The following is a 19,593-nucleotide window of genomic DNA, read 5'->3' on the forward strand; positions in this document are numbered from 1 at the left end:
CAGGGGGCGGAGGGATTAGTTTCCTGCCATTGTCTTCTTCTCAGCTGGATCCTCCTCGAGGTCTATCAAGGGGGGAGCATTGGGGGTTGGTCTGAAAGTGGGCCTTTGCTCTGACCATTCCTGCACTAGTTGTTCTAATTTTTTGGTCAGGAGTCTGTCCATCAAATCCCGGGGAATACCTTTCTGAAACCCTAGCCGCCACAGCCCGTCCAGTTAGGGACCTCTCTCTCCCAGAATTATGACCTCGGAGCGACCCCAAGTCTTGGCCCTTCATGGGGAGTGATTGTCGTCCACTAGCCCATTCTGCAGCCTGTATGACCCTGGTTTCAGTTCTAGGGACAATCTGCCAACAGGCCCATATTTTCTCCCAAAATCCTCCCTTGTAATTGAATCCCAATGGGTTTCAGGAAGTCAGGAAGTCCTCATATCAGGGGAATCATCCTCTCTGGGTCCACGGGCATCATCATTGGGGAACCCTAGTTGGGCTTGAGCTCCCAATCATACATCATCTGGAGACAGGCCGCCTTTTGCACACTTTCCACTAACTGATCCACCATCCCTGTTATGGCAAGGGGATCTCCCCTCTCCAAGGGATTCAGCCCTCTGGCCCAATATGCAGCTCTCTGAGTCAATGACCATGGGACTCGGCGATCGTTGGTAGTCAGAAACACACCTGAACCCCAATATCCTTCTGCTTCTTTCTCTGACAACAAGATTCCATCCTCTCCTGACAAAGACACTCTCCACACATACTCCCTCTCTGATTCCTTTGCAGTTCTTGTGAAATCTTTTCTCAGCTTTGCTAATTCACTTGCAGTGAATGGGACTTCTTTGGTGATAACCTGAGGACGGTCATCACTATCGTCCTCGTGCACATACTCTGTTTTAATGAGCAGACACGTATCATGAAGGGGGGAGCTTTCTACAGCTTCTTTGGCCTTCTGCAAATCTCCCTGGGGATAAATTTGCCATACTCCTTTCTCTGCACATGTCATTCCTACCTCTGACGGTGTATTTACTTCCCTCAAAATTTGATTCCTCAACTTTCTTTAATAACATGTTTTGGTTCCTTTCCTCCTCCAACAATTGTTTGTTCTCCTTTAACTGTTCCTGCAGAGTGTTTACCGCCACCTGCAGGGAATCTATTATAGTATCAGCTTGGCAAAACTGCTTCCTCTCTTCCACCACAGCTGCCACACTCACTCCCAGCACTGCACAAATTATAGCTTTTCCCTTCCCCCTCTTAACCTTAGCTTCCTTCTGCAATACTCTTATCCTGTCTACAACACTCTGTGGTTGAAACCAATGGTTCTTTGCCCAGTCTTGTCCCTGGGGTGAGGGGCGAGATCAGTGCGCCTCTAAAAGATCATATAATTTCTCAATTCCTTCAACCTTGAGGGCACATAACCACAAGCATCGGCTGCCTGCTGGGTGGCCATTTTCACAACAAAGGGGTTATTGTCCTGAGAGGGTCACACCTTAACATCCAGGTTTCCCCTATACGCTCCCAGGAGGCCACACCTTATACTAACATAAAAGTTTCACAACAAAGTAGCAGGGCACTCTTGTCTCCAGGGATCCTGCCTGTGACGCCAGTAAAATGTCCCGATCCACTGTGGGGGGAGGTTTCGATACGATTCCAAGAGCGAGATTAAGACACAAACGGGGTCAAATGCCATACAAGCTTGTAAGCTCTATTCTCATAGAAACTCTCAGGTTTCGTTGGCTCTGCCTCGGTGCAGGTGATGATCTCTTGAAGGAGAGTTCAGAAAAAGAAGCCACCGCAAGGGAAAAATATGCAGTCCTTTTATTGTCCCAGTTCTTGAAGAGTCCGCCTGTGGGAGCATGTCTAAGTAACGGAGGCTTCCTGATAGAAGATGAATACGATGAACCGGACTAAGACCAAGGTACGTATTGTTTGTGTCATACGTGCCGTGTACGCTGGTGCTCCTCTTCACCTGACTCAAGTGCAAACGTGGCTTGGTAGGCACTGCTGAGAATGTCATTGTTCGGGTCTCGAGATGATATCACGATCTTCCCAGGGACAGGACGCTGAGGTAAATGGCGCGGCAACAATGTCGAGACAAACACAATCCAAAACAGTCTCTTACAACATGCTCTAGGTACCCCAAATTGGGCAGAGGAGTTGGCCTAAACAATCTCCAAAGGTCCCTTCCAACCCCAGTCATTCTGGGATTCTCTAAATTTTACTCTAGAAGAGTCAGCTACGATAGTTTGCCTCTGCCTCTGTGCTTATGACTCCTTTGGGTTATTTTTTAAATTCACCGTTAAGCCCTCAGCGTCCAGATATAGTGAGCTTGTAGCAGAACAGCACATGACTATTAACAGGCCCCATGTAGTAAATAGTACGTGAGAGAAAAGATGCTCCTATTGTAGGGTACTATACCCTTAGAAAAGCACAAATGGTGGGAATCAACCACAGTATATGCATCGCATACCATGTGTCATCGTAACAGAATGTATCATATCATTTGACCAATTGCTCTGCCTTTACTAGATCTGTTATTCCAGATAGAATTTAAATGGACTGTCCTGCTCACTTGCTGCTATCAAGAGATAAATAAAGCTTCAGAGTGCATTTAAAATTAGATTAAGGGTGAATTAACATGAACCATTTATATTGGTTCTGTAATTTTTTTTGACTTTATGTTATATTGATTCTGTAATTTTTTTTTGATTTTCTGGAAAAAGTATGAGATCATCTGATCCCAGAGTGGTGCTTGCAGCTGGTTCAACTGATTTTATTGTAGTCTTCCATAAAGACACTGAAATTCTGTGCTAATGGATGTTACACAGAAAGCAAAGTAGAGGAAATAAGAAGTAAGGCTTGTAGAACAGAGGCCAATCAAACTAAATGGAATATCTCACCCTAATGGAAAAATAAAATGTCCACATCCTAAGACACTTTAGAGTATCTGTGCCCATTTAATGTAAACAACCTGTGGAAATTCATTGCTTTTCATACATACTTTTATGAAATAGGTCAAAAAGCGTGCAAATTAGAAGGTATAAAAGCTACATACATACCTAGGTAACAGTCCTTTCTAGACACCCTCACAAGCTCCAAACTATATCCATGCCCTCTTCCTCTTGAATCTCAATTGATGCCTTTCTGCTGGTCTTGGTGAGGGTACCCTAGCCTCACAAGTAGCCGCCTAGAGTATTATACTCTGCTTGTCAATCCTCTCATACCTCCTCTTTCTTCAACACAGCCAACATAAGATGCTGCTTTTCACTTTTAAAGGCTTTCATAGGCCATGCTGCTGTACCTACCACTTCTTAGCTTTGACAAGTCAGCTCTCATTTCCAAGATGTCTGAAATGCTGGTTCTGCAATGTGTGCTGTTTTCTAAAAATCACTTTCCTTCCATTTCTTGAATCTTTAGGTTGTTGGTTCTGAGGGGCAAGAAACACCTTTATATTCTGTATCTATCACTAGTTCTATTATCTGGCTAGGACTCCTAGAAATTATGATAATAATGATTAGCAGCCATAGTAGCATATAGGTACATAAAACAATGTGACCACTCAATTGCAAAGTGTGGATATTTATTTCAAGTTATTGCAGAGCTTGAATAAACTGACACAGCAAGTACTGGGGCACTGACTGATACAAGTGTTTGTTTCTATGTTTGCAAGAGAAACAGGAGAAAAAAAAACACGTAGCTCAGAGAGAAGATAACAATAAGGGCCAAGATCTAGAAGCACCCTATTTGATTATTGTGCTCAGAGAAACAGGATCTTATTGCCTGGGAGCAGCAATAGCAGGCCTCTCCCTAAAGGCAGGTAAGCCAGGAGCCCAGGGTGACATCAAGGGAGGTGGGGCAGTGGCCTCACTGACAGGACACAGTCCCACAGTACTGGAACAAGGAGAGCAGAGCAGGTCCAGTGATAGTGACCAGGATTAGCCACAGTCCAGTGATTGCCAGTCAAGGCCATAGTGACGAGGCAGGTCTGAGATCAGGCCGGGAAGTCAGTCTGCAGGTCAGGGTCTGTATCAGGAGTTGCTAAATCCAGTAGCCCAACAGATGCAAGGCTGTTTCCATCTCCCCAGGTCCAACCAGTAGCGAGGCTGAGCATGCATTCTGAATAGGCAAACATGCACACATACACACCATAGAAATATATATATATTTCTATATATAGACAGATCAACACAGACAGAAAACACAGCACCCACAGAAACACAAGAGCACAAATGGCCTGATCCAAATCTCTTCTCTGGGTGATCTGGATGAAAGCCCATTAGTGGAAAATATATACATATGCATATGCACATAATACGGATCCTTCTAGTAGTTGGCCTTGGACAGTCTACTCAGAAGCTTGCCCCTAGATTCCCTGGTCTCCCCAGTTTCTGAGGAGTTCTTGGACATATGAGCCCCCAAAGGCCCGCAGCCCCATTCCAGTTGCTGGTACTCGGACCTCTACATGCACACACACACGCTATGGATCCCTCCAGTAACTGGTTTTACATTGGCTTGCTAACCTAGTGAGGAGGGCTTTAAACTAGCTATGTCACAGGGTTGGAGATACTGTACTTAAGTGAGGAAATGGAAGACAGGGTAGAAAGTGCATAGGGCAGGGTCACAGGAGCAAGGGAGCCCTCAGGAAGGATAAAACATGGTGATGGAGGGGCAACTTCCAGTGCCTGCACACAAATGTGGTCAACCTAGGTAACAAATGAGGAGAGAGTGATTGCAGAACTATGACATCATTGGAGTTAGCAAGCCAGGAGATTTTGAGGCTGACAGAATTTAGCACAGTTGCCGGATGGGCCGAATGCTGTGATGCTCTCCTGGATCTACTGCCCATGAATGAGGAAGAACTGGTTGGGGATGTACTATTCAATGTCAACCTTGGCTATAGCAACCACAAAATAATGGAGTTGAAGATTCTGGATGGAATGAACAAGGTGAGTACCTAAATACCGACCCTGGACTTCAGCTTATTCAGGAAACTTGTAGGTGGGATTGTGTAGGAGTCAGGTTTGAAGGGCAAAGGAGCTCAAGAGACCTGGCAAGTCTTTAAGGACAACCTCTTCCAAGTACAAGAATGGTCCATCTAAGTACTCAACAAAATGAGTAGACATATCAAGAAATGGGCTTGACTAAACAGGGGATGCATGACTGAGCTCCAATACAAAAAGGATGTATACAGGAGGTGGACATGAGGACAGGTTACAAAGGAGAACTATAGAAACGTTGCCTGGGCATGAAGGGATGATATTAGGAAAGCCAAAGCCCAACTAGAGTTTAACCTGGCAAGGGATATAAAAGGCAACGAGAATTGTCAGCAGTATGTCAGCAGTAAAAGAATAAAAGAGGAAAATGTGGGCCTACTCCTGATTGGGGCAGATGATTTAGTGACAGAAGGTACAGATAATGTCAAGGTACTCATTGCCTTCTTTGCCTTGGTCTTCGGCCACAAGGTCTTCCAGTCTCCTGTGCTTAGAGATAGGATTTAAGGAGGAGAGGAACTACCAGTGGTGGTAAAAGATCAACTCGAGGATCTCTTGAGAGAACTCAATCAATACATGTCTATGAGACAAGATGGGATGCATCTCAGGGTTCTAGGAGAACTGGTTGATATTACAAGGCCACGCCCTATCATTTCTGAAAGGTTGCGGAGATCAGGGGAGGTCCCTGATGACTCGAGAAGAAAGGCAAATGTTACACCTATCTTCATAAAGGACAGGAAGGGGAATCTGAGGAACTGCAGACTGGTCAGCCTCGCTTTGTTTCCTGGGAAAATCATGGAACAGGTCCTCTGGGAAGGTATTTCTGGGCACATGAAGGTGAATGGGAAGAGCCCTCTATGCTTGACCAACCCAATGTCATTTCATCATGGAAAGTATAGATCTGTGGATGGGAGAATAGCAGTGTATGATGTCTATCTTGTCTTTAGGAAGGATTTTGATACCATTTTCCATAGCATCCTTGTATCCATGTTGGGATGTTATGGTCTAGATGGGTGAAAAATGGGTTAGATGATTGGGTTCAAAGGGTAGTAATGTATTGTACTCTACCTGGAGGCCAGTTACAGGTGGAATACTGCAGGGGGTCTATCCTAGGACCTGACCTGTTTAACATCTTTATCAATGACCTGGTGGAGGTGACAGAATGCACCTCATAAAATTTGTGGATGACACCAAATTCAGGGATTACAATTGATAAACTCGAGGGTAGGGCTGCCATCCAGAGAGACCTAGATAGGCTGGAATAATGGGCTAACAGGAAGCTCATGAAATTCAACAAGGACAAATGCCAAGTCCTGCGCCTGGAATAGGAGAACAATACAGGCTGGGGAGCAGGGAACTTGGAAGACTAGCTTCAGAGAGAGAGGGTGTGTGTTTGCTTACATATGTTCATACTTATATGCATGCTCCTCTCATACCCTTCTTTCCATACTGTCATCCATCTTCTTCCTTTGCTGCTTGCGCATGCTTCCTTCCTTCTTATTCCTTTCCCCTTTCCCTCTAGTCCCTGAACAGTGCCCATTGCCTGCAGTTCCTTCCCCCTTGCTTTCATACGTGGAACATGTGCGCAAGTGCTTTTTTGCTCTTCCCCTCCTCCCTCCTTTCCGGGGCGGTGAATGCGACTCCAGGCCTAGGAGTGAGCGTCAGCAAGCATAGGCCAAGCTTTTGCTACTTACCGATCTTTATTTTTTTTTGTTTCTCCAACTCCTGGGACTCACAGGAGCAGCGAGTGTGAAGGGTGCTACCCCGCTGCCATGCAGAGCACGCTGAAAACGCTGCAGCAGCAGACATTCAAGATTGACATTGATCCTGAGGAGACAGTGCGGGGAGGTGGGGGGGGGCGGGGGGGTGTGAGTTCTCATGCTTTATTCTTTTCCTTGTATCGGTTTAACTCCCGACTTCACTCCCACTGCAGGCGCAGCACCTTCCATTCCTGGAAAAGGGAGTGGAGGTGGGGGTATATACCGCTTTCTTGATAGGGGTTGGCAGACAGGGGTGAGAAGGAAAGGTGGAGGGGGGGCCCTAATGTGTGTGTCCAGTTCTCCCTAACTCCTCTCTGTACTTCCCTTCCTCATTTGGTTGGAGGAAGTATGTGTGGCAGGTAGAGGATAGCATGAATTGTACCTTTTTCTTTAGAGGAAGAAAGCAAAGAGAACTATAGGGAGTTATGACCTTTTCTCTCAGTAGCATGTATGTGTGTATGTGGGTGGGCAATAGGCATAAATTATAATCTCTGCTGGTTTGTATAAAGAGCACTGACAGTGGATCATGGTCTTTTGGAGAGGGGGTATAGGGGAGGGAAGGAAGCAGGGGAAGTTGCAGGATTCTTTCTGCAGAAGTGTGTATTGAAGAGTGGCTAATGGTTGTTTGCTCTTAGATGTGCCTGTACTTCCCTACTAGATGAGGTAGGTGTGTACTGGTGTTCCGGATGGGCTCAGGATTCGGCAATAATCAGCCAGAATGAGGTGACTACATCAAGCATTTATTCAGGTGAAAGCACATCAAAAAAGCAAAGTATGGATAACTACTCACGAGGTAATACCTGCCGGCGGGATACCGGACCCACACATCCTCTCGAGCTGGCAGATCAGAGGGAGAGAGTTGCTGACCGGCTCCTGCGGAGACAGCGTAGGCCTCAGAGTCAGGAGTTTCTTCTCCCAGCCTGCTCTCTCCGCACTGTCCGCTTTTATGCCCAGTGCATCCTGGCACGTACGGTCAGTATGACCCAGGAGGCAGGCCGGGGGGCGGACAAACTCCGCCTCGGGTTGCGCAACTCTCCCCCACTGGCTGCACAGGCGCGCATGCCAGTCAGGGGTCCCAGCCCTCAATTCAAGGGTCCTGCCTTCCTCCTCTTCTTCCTCATTTCTGGGTGTTTGACCTCCAAAGCTAGTTTGGAGGACGTCTGCGGTTAAGGTGGCTACAAGCCTGGCCGAGCGGCCGGCTTCAACAGGTTTCCGGAGGGGGCTGCCTGTGAACCAGGCTGAGCAGCTGCATCTGTGCTCCTTATCGCTCAGCCTAGGCAGGCAAACATCTTCTTTCCCAAGGTCTGGCCTCTTCTCACAGGAGATTTTTATGACTCTACAGATCACAGAAATTTCCATCTCCAATACCCCACAGGCCTCCAAGTAGACCCGGCCCCATTTATCACAACCCTTTGAGCTTTGCCATTCAGCCAGTTCTCGATCCACCTCACCGTCCACTCATCTAAACCACACTTCCTGAGCTTCCCTATGAGGATGTTATGGAAGACAGTGTCAAAAGCCTTGCTGAAGTCAACATCCATAGACAACATCCATGGCTCTCCCCTCATCCATCCAGACAGTCATCCCATCCTAGAAGGCTATCAATCAGGTTGGTCAAACACGCCTTCCCCTTGGTGAATCCATGCTGACTACTCCTGAACACCTTATTTTCCTTGGCATGCCTAGAGATGGCCTCCGGGATGGGCTGCACACAGATCCTCCACCAGAACACGTGTCCTGCAGGCAAGGAGACTATCTATCTCCCCCAGCCCTAGCCTCAGTGAGAGATCTCAGGCAGTTGCAACCTCCCTTTTTTGACTCAAAGCCATTAATGTGCCGGGGACAGTTGCTCCAGTTGGTGCTGGGGACTGTGCCCTGTGGCACTTCAGCAGCATTGCTGAGCACATGTAAACTGCACTCAGCCACTTCTGGCTTCCTCCTATGCACAAACTGCTGTGCCTAAGCCATGGAAATGTGTTCTAGGCTCAGCATTTATCTAGGGCTCTCCCTAGAACCCACTGAAAGAGTGCTTGACTCTCCCTAATCAGGGGTCTGCTGAAAATACCCTTTAATCAAGAACATCTGATGGGATTTCTTAGAAGTTTCTAGAGCTTATCAGAAGTCATAGCTTCCTTTCTCAGCAGCAGCAAACACTTTTGAGTTTCTAGTATTTCTCTGATGATCTCAGAAGATCAAGATCTCAAAGTACAGCCCACAAACTGCTGTGCAAACTGCTGCCTCTGTTGGCTGAACTCTCGCATTAAATCTGAGAAACACTTCCTTTACAAAAGGGTATTGGTTTTACAGAAATAGAGGGTGCCACCTGCAGTTACAATTGCTGCTTCTGCTTAGCAAAACAGCTTTTCAGAGTTTTGTAACTAATGTTGCACTTTTTTTTTCCTTTTTGCAGTACATCAGGTGATACTTCTCAGTCAAATCTTTTTGAGGATGCTACAAGTGCACTTGGTAAGTGTCTTTTTAATGTAGTCACTATTTTAATGTAGTCACTGTTTCAGTGAAGCAGAAACAAATGAAGAATTAGCAAATGTTGACATTCTCTTCTATATCTGTCATTCCTAAAATTATAATCAAAGCATTATTCTCTGAGACCTAAAGTTGTTGCAGCAGAACTGACATCAGGGACTTCTTTATTGAAAAAAAGGTTTAACTTTATATGGATTTATTGCATAAAAAGAAAGATATTTTTTTTTCCTTTGTTGAAGTGGCTTGGATACAAGAGCAACAGATATTTGCATATATTTTTCTCTTCACTTCTGCTCCTCAATTAAAAAGTTTGATTAAAAAAAATGTCTTGATATATATATATAAATATATTAGTTTGTTCCAGCTTTGACAGTACTGCCAAAGCATATACCAGATAAATTTAGTTTGCGGTTAGATGAAATCACACCATGTGCTGCCTTCTGGGTTAAGGACTAACAGCCTCCAAATGCTTATAACCTGTTCCGTTTTGGTTCTGACAATTTAAATATCTTCACTTCTCAATGAAATGAACCAGGTAAAAATAATGTGGTGTAATTCAATCATGAATAGACGTCGTTGCTTGGAAAAATATATATATTTTTGAATCTGAATTTCTGCCATGTCATGCAAGGCAACTGTTCATGGGATTGCTTAACAAACCTTAGACTCCAATTACTAAAATGGTCTGAGGGAGTTTGGAGAGGGTGCCAAACTGCAGCATAGAAATTAGGAGGGGGAAGGGGATGTTTTCCTAAGTAAACATTAAAGTGTATATTTAGAACAAATATCTAACTTGGTTGAAAGAAAGATTTGTACCTCTTCATGTGTTTACAGGAGGTATATGTGGGTGTATTGAATGAAGATGTTATGATAAATAGCAGCTGAGAGCAGTTAACCTGCTACCGTATGAAAAGAATACAACATTATATAACAGGAATGATGTGAAACAAGAATTGTTATCTCTTCAATGAGCTCTCCCTCACTGGCACACAGATTTCAAACCATATTTGTACTTTGCTTAGCCTACTGGGTTGGCTTTCAGATAGCTGTCTCAATCATCTAAGAAACAGAAGCTGGATTTCTGTTCCCCCCCGCCAAATTCTCCACGTTAATGAGGCAGACAGATGGCGCATCCTAATATCTAACCTGAACCTCCCCTGGAGCAACATGTATTCCCAGTTAGGCACATAGACACACATATACACACATTGCCTGGAGAAGAGAAGGCTGAGAGGGGATCTAATCAGTGTCTATAAATACCTCAAGGGAGGGAGTGCAGAGGACGGTGCTGGCCTCTTTTCACTGGTGGCCACTGATAGGACTAGAGGAAATGGCCGGAAACTGAAGCATCAAAAGTTCCACAGGAACTTAAGGAAAAATTTCTTAACAGTGAGGGTGACAGAGCACGGGAACAGGCTGCCCAGAGAGGTTGTGGAGTCTCCTTCTCTGGAGATCTTCAAAACCCGCTTGGATGCAGTCCTGTGCCACGTGCTCTAGGTGACCCTGCATGTGCAGGGAGGTTGGACTAGATGGCCTCTAGAGGTCCCTTCCAACCTTAAGCATTCTATGATGTCATACACATGGCCAGGCCTCACAGATCAACAAAGACAGAAACACTCAGAACTCATGCAAACAGCACCAACAGCCTCCTCCTATTCCCTTCTCTGGCTGATGAGAATGAAGGTCCATAAATGGGACATGTATACGCATATGGACAATGTGAATCCCTCCAGCAGCTGGGCTTGAACATTCAGTCTACCCAGTAGCTGGCCCCTGGATTCTCAGTCTCTCCAGTTGCTGGTACCTGGGCATATAAGCCCTCAAGGACCACAACCCTATTCCCACTGCCAGTAGCTACTCCTAGATCATCTGGTCTTCCTACTTCTGGGCACCTATAGAATCTTTATGGTTAGAAAAGACCTTCAAGATCAATGAGTCCAACTGAAAGCCCTTCAACACCATGCCTGCTAAATCATGCCCCTAACTGCCTCATCTACACATTCCTTGAACACTGCCAGGGACGGTTTTCTCTTGCCATTTCTGCACATACAAATCACCAAGGCGCGCAAGGATTATTAAGCACCAGAAAATGTATCACAAAAACAACCTGAAGGAGAGTTCAATTCCCCTTGCTGCTGCCGCTGCTGTATCTGAATTGACATCTGCCTCTGTGCCAGTGCAGGAGTCCTGCAAGGAATTGCCTGAAGAGGTGGTAGAACGGAGCATTTTGGAGTCCATGGTTAAGCCCCTAACAAAGTCCAGGGGCAACTTTTGCTGTGAATGGTGCAGCTACCAGACACCTCGGAGGGAGCGCTGGTGTGACCATATGATGAAGAAGCACCGCAGCATGGTAAAAATATTGTCAAGCTTGAGGCAGCAACAAGATGGAACCAGTGTGCCTGATGTGCAGAATAATAGAGTCCAGAATGCCTGCCCAAACTCTAATTATGTCTCCATGAATACGACAGGACGTGATTTGTCAAATGCCTCAAACTTCAGATGTACTACAGGCAATTCCCTTATCAGGCCCAACTCTTCTACATCCTCCAAGTTTTCTAGTGTGTCTTATCCTCAAATGAAGTCCAAGATACCTCAAAACTCAAGTGTAGTTAATTTGTCAGACAGATCCTGCTATGGAGTTGCTGACATGACAAATTCTTCTGCTGACTTGGAAACAAGCAGCACGTTAAATGACTCTAGCTCAGATGGTGAAGAACTAAACAAAGTGGACAGTGAGAATGGCTTGAACTCTGTGGATCACCAAACCTTAGGAATGTCTGCAGAGCAACTGATGGGATCTGATGGGAACAAACTGTTGGAAACAAAGGGGATTCCCTTTAGAAGATACATGAACAGGTTCCAATGTCCTTTTTGCCCTTTCCTCACGATGCACCGCCGAAGCATCTCCCGTCACATTGAAAACATTCACCTCTCTGGGAAGACAGCTGTATACAAATGCGATGAATGCCCTTTCACCTGTAAAAGTTCATTAAAGCTTGGAGCTCATAGGCAGTGTCATGCAGGCCCAGCATCAGAATGGGACACCTTGAATCCTCAGAGTGAAAACATGATCTCTTTGAATGACAACACAGTTTCTTATGATAGCGGAAATATAAATGGTAGGAAGTCAGCTAGGATGATGGAGCCAGTGCAACAGCAGCAGTTGCCTCAACCCCATTCACACCATCCCCATAAGTGCACAATGTGCAACTATTCCACCACCACTTTGAAAGGCCTCAGAGTTCATCAGCAGCACAAGCACTCATTTTGTGATGACTTGCCAAAATACGATGGATTGCCATCCAACACACAAGAGGAGAGTGAGGCAGATGCTCATACCTCTGCAAGCACAGTGAAGAAAAGCCAGACCTCAATTCTTGGGCTCTCATCTAAAAATAATTTTGTTGCTAAGGCTGCTCGAAATGTGTTAAATGACTGCCCTTTGCATCTTTCACCAGTGAAGAAAAGAACTAGAATTGATGAAATAGCAAGCAACCTGCAGAGCAAAATCAACCAAAACAAACAGCAAGAAGATGCTGTGATTAATGTAGAGGATGATGAGGAAGAGGAGGAAGACAATGAGGTGGAGATAGAAGTGGAATTAGACAGGGAAGAAGAACAAACAGAACCAATGTTAGAGGCTTCTAGTTCTTATGCACCCCAACAAATGTGGGGGAGAGACACTAATGAGTCCCAGAAGGAGGCAAGCTTTGGAAACATGCAGCATAATTATAATTCCACCAGCGGAGCAGAGATTGAGCTCACTTTATCTGAAGATGAGGAAGACTATTATTCTTCCATTAGCATCAAAGACCAACAGAGCCCTAACACCTCTGTTCTGGGGAGCCAGCCAAATATGTATGGCCCTGATCAGAATAACGAAAACGTGGAGTTTAACAACACTGGCAGGCTTTATTATTGTAAACACTGTGATTTCAGCAACAAATCTGCTAGGAGCGTTAGCACCCACTACCAACGGATGCATCCCTACATTAAATTTAGCTTTAGGTATATCTTGGATCCTAATGATCACAGTGCAGTATACCGATGTCTTCAATGTTATATTGACTACACAAACTTTGAAGATCTGCAGCAACACTATGGAGAGCATCACCCTGAAGCTATGAATGTACTGAACTTTGATCACTCTGATCTGATCTACCGCTGTCGCTTCTGTTCATATACAAGCCCAAATGTTAGAAGCCTGATGCCGCATTACCAAAGAATGCATCCAACAGTGAAAATTAACAATGCAATGATATTTTCAAGCTATGTTATTGAACAGCAAGAGGGACTAAACACAGAGTCTCAGACACTGAGAGAGATCTTGAATTCTTCTCCAAAAACTATGGCAACCTCCACCCCCATGGCTCATGGGGCTAGCGTGCCAGCATGTTTTAACAAAAGTGCCGCAAAGAGTTTTAGTTCTGAATATGAAAATGAGAAGGTGCCTTCAGTCAATACTGTGGTTGTTTATGACTGTGACATGTGTTCGTTTGCAAGCCCCAACATGCATTCTGTTCTGGTGCATTACCAGAAAAAACATCCTGAAGAAAAAGCATCATATTTCAGAATTCAGAAGACCATGCGTATAGCTTCTGTTGAAGGCTCTGCCCTGGCTCAAATGTCTTTCGAGATGGGGGTGCACATCTCCCCAAAGGTGTCCAACTTGGCTTCCCAACCTCCCTCCCCCCCGCCTCCAGACCTTGCTCCTGAACTCTACTTTTGCAAACACTGTTCATACAGCAACCACTCAGTTGTGGGAGTGCTTGTCCACTACCAGAAAAGGCACCCAGAAATAAAGGTCACTGCCAAGTATATCAGGCAGGCACCTCCTACTGCGGCAATGATGAAGGCTGCTAAGCTGCCATCTGGGATTCAGAGGCTGCCAGTGTTGATGCAACAGTTGAGCCGGGGCAGTTCTCAGAGCTCTGTGAATCCCCTCGAGAACGAGATGTTCTTCTGCCAGCACTGTGATTATGGAAACCGGACTGTGAAAGGCATGCTCATTCATTATCAAAAGAAGCATCATGATTTCAAAGCCAATGCAGATGTGATTAGGCAACATACAGCCACCATTAGAAGCCTTTATGATCACAACCAGAAAAAATCATCTGGCAGCATGCCTGCTCATACTTCCAGTACAGAACAGGACAAGACAAAGCTAAGAGCCCTCAAATGCAGGCAGTGTAGCTACACATCGCCTTACTTCTATGCATTGAGGAAGCATATTAAGAAAGACCACCCAAATCTGAAGGCCACAGTCACATCCATTCTGAGATGGGCATTTTTGGATGGCTTGATAGAATCAGGTTATCACTGTGAATGGTGCATTTATTCACATACAGAACCAAGTGGTTTGCTTGTGCACTACCAAAGGAGGCATCCTGAGCATTATGTTGACTATACATATATGGCAACTAAACTCTGGGCAGGTCCAGATCCTGCCCCTCCTACTCTAGTGATGCCAACAATGACCTATAAATGCAGAGATTGCATTTTTGAAGCATCTTACATTTGGGATATTACTAATCATTACCAGGCTTTTCACCCTTGGGCCATGAATGGGGATGAATCTGTAGTGTTAGATATCATTAAGGAGAAAGATGCTGTTGGGAAAACTGGCACACACCTTGATGAAGTTTGGACCAGGATTAATTCAGAAAACCAGGTAACATCACAGATGGATCAGGCTGCAGAGGATCCCAGACTTTCCCAGGAAAAAAATGTCCAACTGGCTTCTGCAAACCGTGCCATTTCTTCCACTCCATATCAGTGTACAGTTTGCCAGTCCGAGTACAATAACTTGCATGGCCTCCTGACACATTATGGCAAAAAGCATCCTGGCATGAAAGTGAAAGCTGCTGACTTTGCACAAGATATGGACATTAACTCAGGAGCTGTGTATAAGTGCAGGCATTGCCCATACATTAATACACGGATTCATGGAGTCCTCACACACTACCAGAAACGACACCCATCAATAAAGGTCACTGCTGAAGACTTTGTGCATGACATGGAACAGTCAAATGACATTACCCAGATTGATGTGGAAGAGACAAATAGGATTTTCAAGCAAGGATATGGTGCGTACCAGTGTAAATTATGCCCTTATACCCATGGCACATTGGAGAAGCTCAAAAATCACTATGAGAAATACCATAATCAGCCTGAATTTGATGTTTTTGCTCAGTCACCGCCAAAGGTGTCTGCCTCAGTGGAACCAGACATGGTGACTGAAATCAAGGCCTCCCCAGAAATTTTTGCTGAGGATGTTGGAGATGTGTCTGTCCCAGCACCACATTTCTCCAATTCTCCCTTAGTGTCTCACATGGTGTTCCGGTGTCAGCTCTGCAAATACTTTTGTTCCACACGGAAGGGGATAGCCAGGCACTACCGCATCAAACATAACAATGTTCGGGCACAACCAGAAGGCAAGAACAACCTCTTCAAGTGTGCTTTGTGTTCCTACACCAACCCTATCCGCAAAGGGCTTGCAGCACACTACCAGAAAAGGCATGACATTGATGCTTACTATACCCACTGCTTAGCAGCCTCCAGGACAGTAAGTGACAAACCCAATAAAGCGATCATTCCATCTCCTCCCAAAGAGGACACTCCTCAGTTAAGTGAGGAGCTGAGGAGTGCTGTGGAGAAGAAGAAATGCTCGCTTTGTTCCTTCCAGTCTTTTAGCAAAAAAGGCATTGTGTCCCACTACATGAAGCGTCACCCTGGTGTTTTTCCTAAGAAGCAGCATGCGAGCAAGCTTGGAGGTTACTTCACTGCCGTATATGCTGAAGAGCATGAAAAATCATTTCCAGTTGAGGAAAGGAATGACTTTGAAAGGCCTCAGGTGGATAGTGAGACTCAGGAAATTGAGTGGCTTCCCTTCAGGTGTGTAAAATGTTTCAAGCTCTCCTTCAGCACAGCAGAGTTGCTGTGCATGCATTTCACTGACCACCACAGCAAGGATTTGAAGAGAGACTTTGCCATGCTGGCAAGTGGCACCCGCTCTCATAATGCTGTCTACCAGTGCAAGCACTGTGATACTAAATTGCATAGCATAGCAGATCTGACCTCACACTTGAGTAGTCACAATGAGGAATTCCAGAAGCGTGCCAAACGTCAAGAGAGGAGGAAACAGCTTTTGAGCAAGCAGAAATATGCAGATGGTGGTTTTGCAGATTTCAAACAGGATAGGGTAAGGATTTGTGTGTCTGGTCTTCTCTGCTAAAAAATAAAAAACTATTCTTCTACACCCCAGGAGATTCTAAATTACTAATATCCACTTGCATGTTTTCTTTGGCAGCCAAATGACCACAGGCTTGTGAGTGATTCAGTGTGCCAATGGGCTCCATAAGTCAGTTACATATTCTACTTTCATTCTCCACCCCTTCCTAAGCACATGAGGAAGACGTGTTCCTTCTAGCTGTTTACTTCAGGCTTTTCCCTATCTTCCTTCCTTCCTCCTACCCCTATGGAAGACTATCTGTATTTGACAGTTATGTATTCTTCTATTGCAAGGCTGCTGTTTATTTATTTTTTTTAGATTCTTTAGCAATGTCCAATTTTCATTGCTCATCAATATACCTTGAAATAACACACCAATTTTCTTCTCAAGCTTATCCCTTTCAGTGCATTCTCTAATAAAGAACCTGATGTTAATCTGAATCTGTGTAATAATTTCAAGTTTTGGACATGTACTCTTGCAAACAGAAGACCAAATTCTACTTTTCTGCACCCCCTTCCACCATCTGGAGCAACTCTACTTGCTGCAGAAAAGCTCCTCACAATTGGAGGCAGGATAGGATGGGCAAGGGAGGGGAGGTGGCGGGGGATCATGAAATAACTTGGTTTGGTTTTGTAAGTTCAAACTGAATTATCTTCTAGGGCACCACAGTTATGCAGAAACTCAAAGTTTCTCCTGTGCATGTCCTGTCCACTTATTTTGGAGGCTTTAATAGAAGTCAGCACAAATTAAGGTTGAAGTTTTGCACAATAGCACAAGTGTACACTAAATGTAATTTCCCTTCAGATGCAAAATCTGGTCTGGATGTATATTTCTAAAAATCAGACATCAGAAGCATTTTTAAGTATTAAATTAATACAACTGATTGATGCTCATGCACTTCAATAGGCTTTTGGGCACTTGGAAGATGCTTCAAAATTTAAAGAGATGAAAGTGGTTGGTTACAAATGTAAATTTTGTGTGGAAGTTCATCCAACACTTCGAGCCATCTGTAATCACCTCCGTAAGCATGTCCGGTATGGGAATGTTTCTTCTACGTCAGCTACAGTAAAGGTGAGAATTCTGTGAACTGACAGTATTTTATTTTTCTGCTTGGTATTAAGCCCTAATTGAAAGCCTGTGGAGGGCTCTCGTGGAGTCAAATGGGTTTTGGATTGGGTATTCTGAACAGTTAATCATGACATTCTGATTTAATACCTCAGATTTCTGCAGTGCATTTTGTTTACTTTAAGATGCTTTACCTTTCTTCAGATCTTGATCAGGGGCACAAAAACTATTTAATTCTCATTTCTTATTTGCCACAAAGGAATTTATGTCACTGATGACTGAAAGGTTTGACTTATGAGCCAGGAGCCTCTCTCTCAACTGTTCTGGGATAGTTTTCTGCTTTCTTAGACCCTTAAGGTGTGGTGTGTTTTTTTTTTGTTTGATTGTTTTTTCTTCCTTCATATGCAAAGGTACACCTTTGCATGTGAAATTATAATGCTGGCTGCAAATACATATTTAAATAGTCAAGTGAGCCAGGGGTCCCATTCAAGTGGTTAATTGTAAATGCGCTGCTGTTTCTTCCCTGTGCAAGGAGAGACTGCCTAGAATGTCTCTGAGGAGAGGCTGTGCTCTATAGCCAGCTTTCCAGGATATCAGCAGGGTGAGTTCAGGCACAATAAGTTTGCAGGAACCGGTTATGCAGTTCTCCTTGTTGCAATGAGCTCTCAGCAAAGTCTCCTGCAGTCCTCAGAATGTTACCTAAGTGTGCCTAATTCATGTAATCAAATGTGTGTTGTAAGGTAGTCCTTCAGAATCTGAGCAGTTCATCTCAAGAGCTTTCATTGTCCTTTCAGTGACTTTCCTTTAGCTTACCTAATACTGTTGACAGAATGGGATGCTTTCCTCCTATCAAATGATTTCCACTCTTTCCCTGCTTCCAAAGTAAAGTTTATGTGGGGCCAATACCATCTTCTCACTGGGCAGCAGGGAACCAAGACTAAAATCCAAGATCAGAAAAACATGATATAAATATGACTTTCAGTTTTAAGGTTGCTGCAAAATGTGTGCTGTGATAATTAACATTTAGGAAAGGGAACAAGAGATTTTTTTTTCTATTCATATATATATACACACACACATTTTTTATATGTATACATATATGTGTGTGTGTGTGTGTATATATAAAGACAACTCTTATTATACAGAAAGCCATTAGTGTATTATGGTGGGGGTATCTTTAGAAAGTGGATGCGGTGGGAAACCTAGACATTAAAATTAACACATAGGAAAGAATTGAGGGGCAGAAGGGACAGAGAAATGATGGCTTTGCGGGGTATGTGTTTTTTAGCAGGAAGCTGAAGATTCTTCAAGCACAACTTTGAAGGGTTTTGAGGGAGCCAAAGACTCTGGCATTGTGGAATTTACAGAAGCCAAATCTGGAGCATCCTTGGAAGATGAAACCAGTCCTGGGGGCTACCACTGCAGCCAGTGTGACTGGTGTCCAAACAAAGGTGTCCAACTTGGCTTCCCAACCTCCCTCCCCCCCGCCTCCAGACCTTGCTCCTGAACTCTACTTTTGCAAACACTGTTCATACAGCAACCACTCAGTTGTGGGAGTGCTTGTCCACTACCAGAAAAGGCACCCAGAAATAAAGGTCACTGCCAAGTATATCAGGCAGGCACCTCCTACTGCGGCAATGATGAAGGCTGCTAAGCTGCCATCTGGGATTCAGAGGCTGCCAGTGTTGATGCAACAGTTGAGCCGGGGCAGTTCTCAGAGCTCTGTGAATCCCCTCGAGAACGAGATGTTCTTCTGCCAGCACTGTGATTATGGAAACCGGACTGTGAAAGGCATGCTCATTCATTATCAAAAGAAGCATCGTGGTTTCGTGAGCTAGAAACAACTCCTGACATGAGAGAGAGAGTGGGGATATGGGGAGATGGGAGAAACGATTTGACTCTTACACTCACTTTTCTTAATTCCAGGAAGATAAGTATAATCATTTAAATGCTTAGTGTGGTGTTTTTGTGCATTTGTGACTTTTTACAACTTGAACTCCATGCTGATTTCTAAGCTGTTAGCATTTAATGTTGCAAAAGAGTAATTTTAAAATGTACTTATTACCTTCTTGA

The 19,593-nt window shown here is 44.5% G+C and overlaps 1 protein-coding gene and 1 pseudogene across 1 annotated transcript; one reads left to right on the forward strand and one right to left on the reverse strand.

Annotated features, from left to right (window-relative positions):
* Positions 1-332: 332 nt before the first annotated feature.
* Positions 333-6,464, reverse strand: LOC104575651 (uncharacterized; annotated as a pseudogene).
* Positions 6,465-6,752: 288 nt separating this feature from the next.
* LOC148593935 (zinc finger protein 462-like) lies at positions 6,753-19,358 on the forward strand. The gene is made up of 5 exons (XM_088529026.1): positions 6,753-6,828; positions 11,402-16,425; positions 17,362-17,526; positions 18,812-18,950; positions 19,015-19,358. The coding sequence occupies exons 1-5, from the start codon at positions 6,753-6,755 to the stop codon at positions 19,356-19,358; spliced, it is 5,748 nt and encodes a 1,915-aa protein (XP_088385152.1).
* Positions 19,359-19,593: the final 235 nt, after the last annotated feature.

This window comes from Tinamus guttatus, unplaced genomic scaffold (genome assembly GCF_059628265.1).
Source record: "Tinamus guttatus ecotype Peru unplaced genomic scaffold, ASM5962826v1 Tinamus_guttatus_pri_ptg000322l, whole genome shotgun sequence".
In the NCBI taxonomy this organism is placed as follows: domain Eukaryota; kingdom Metazoa; phylum Chordata; class Aves; order Tinamiformes; family Tinamidae; genus Tinamus; species Tinamus guttatus.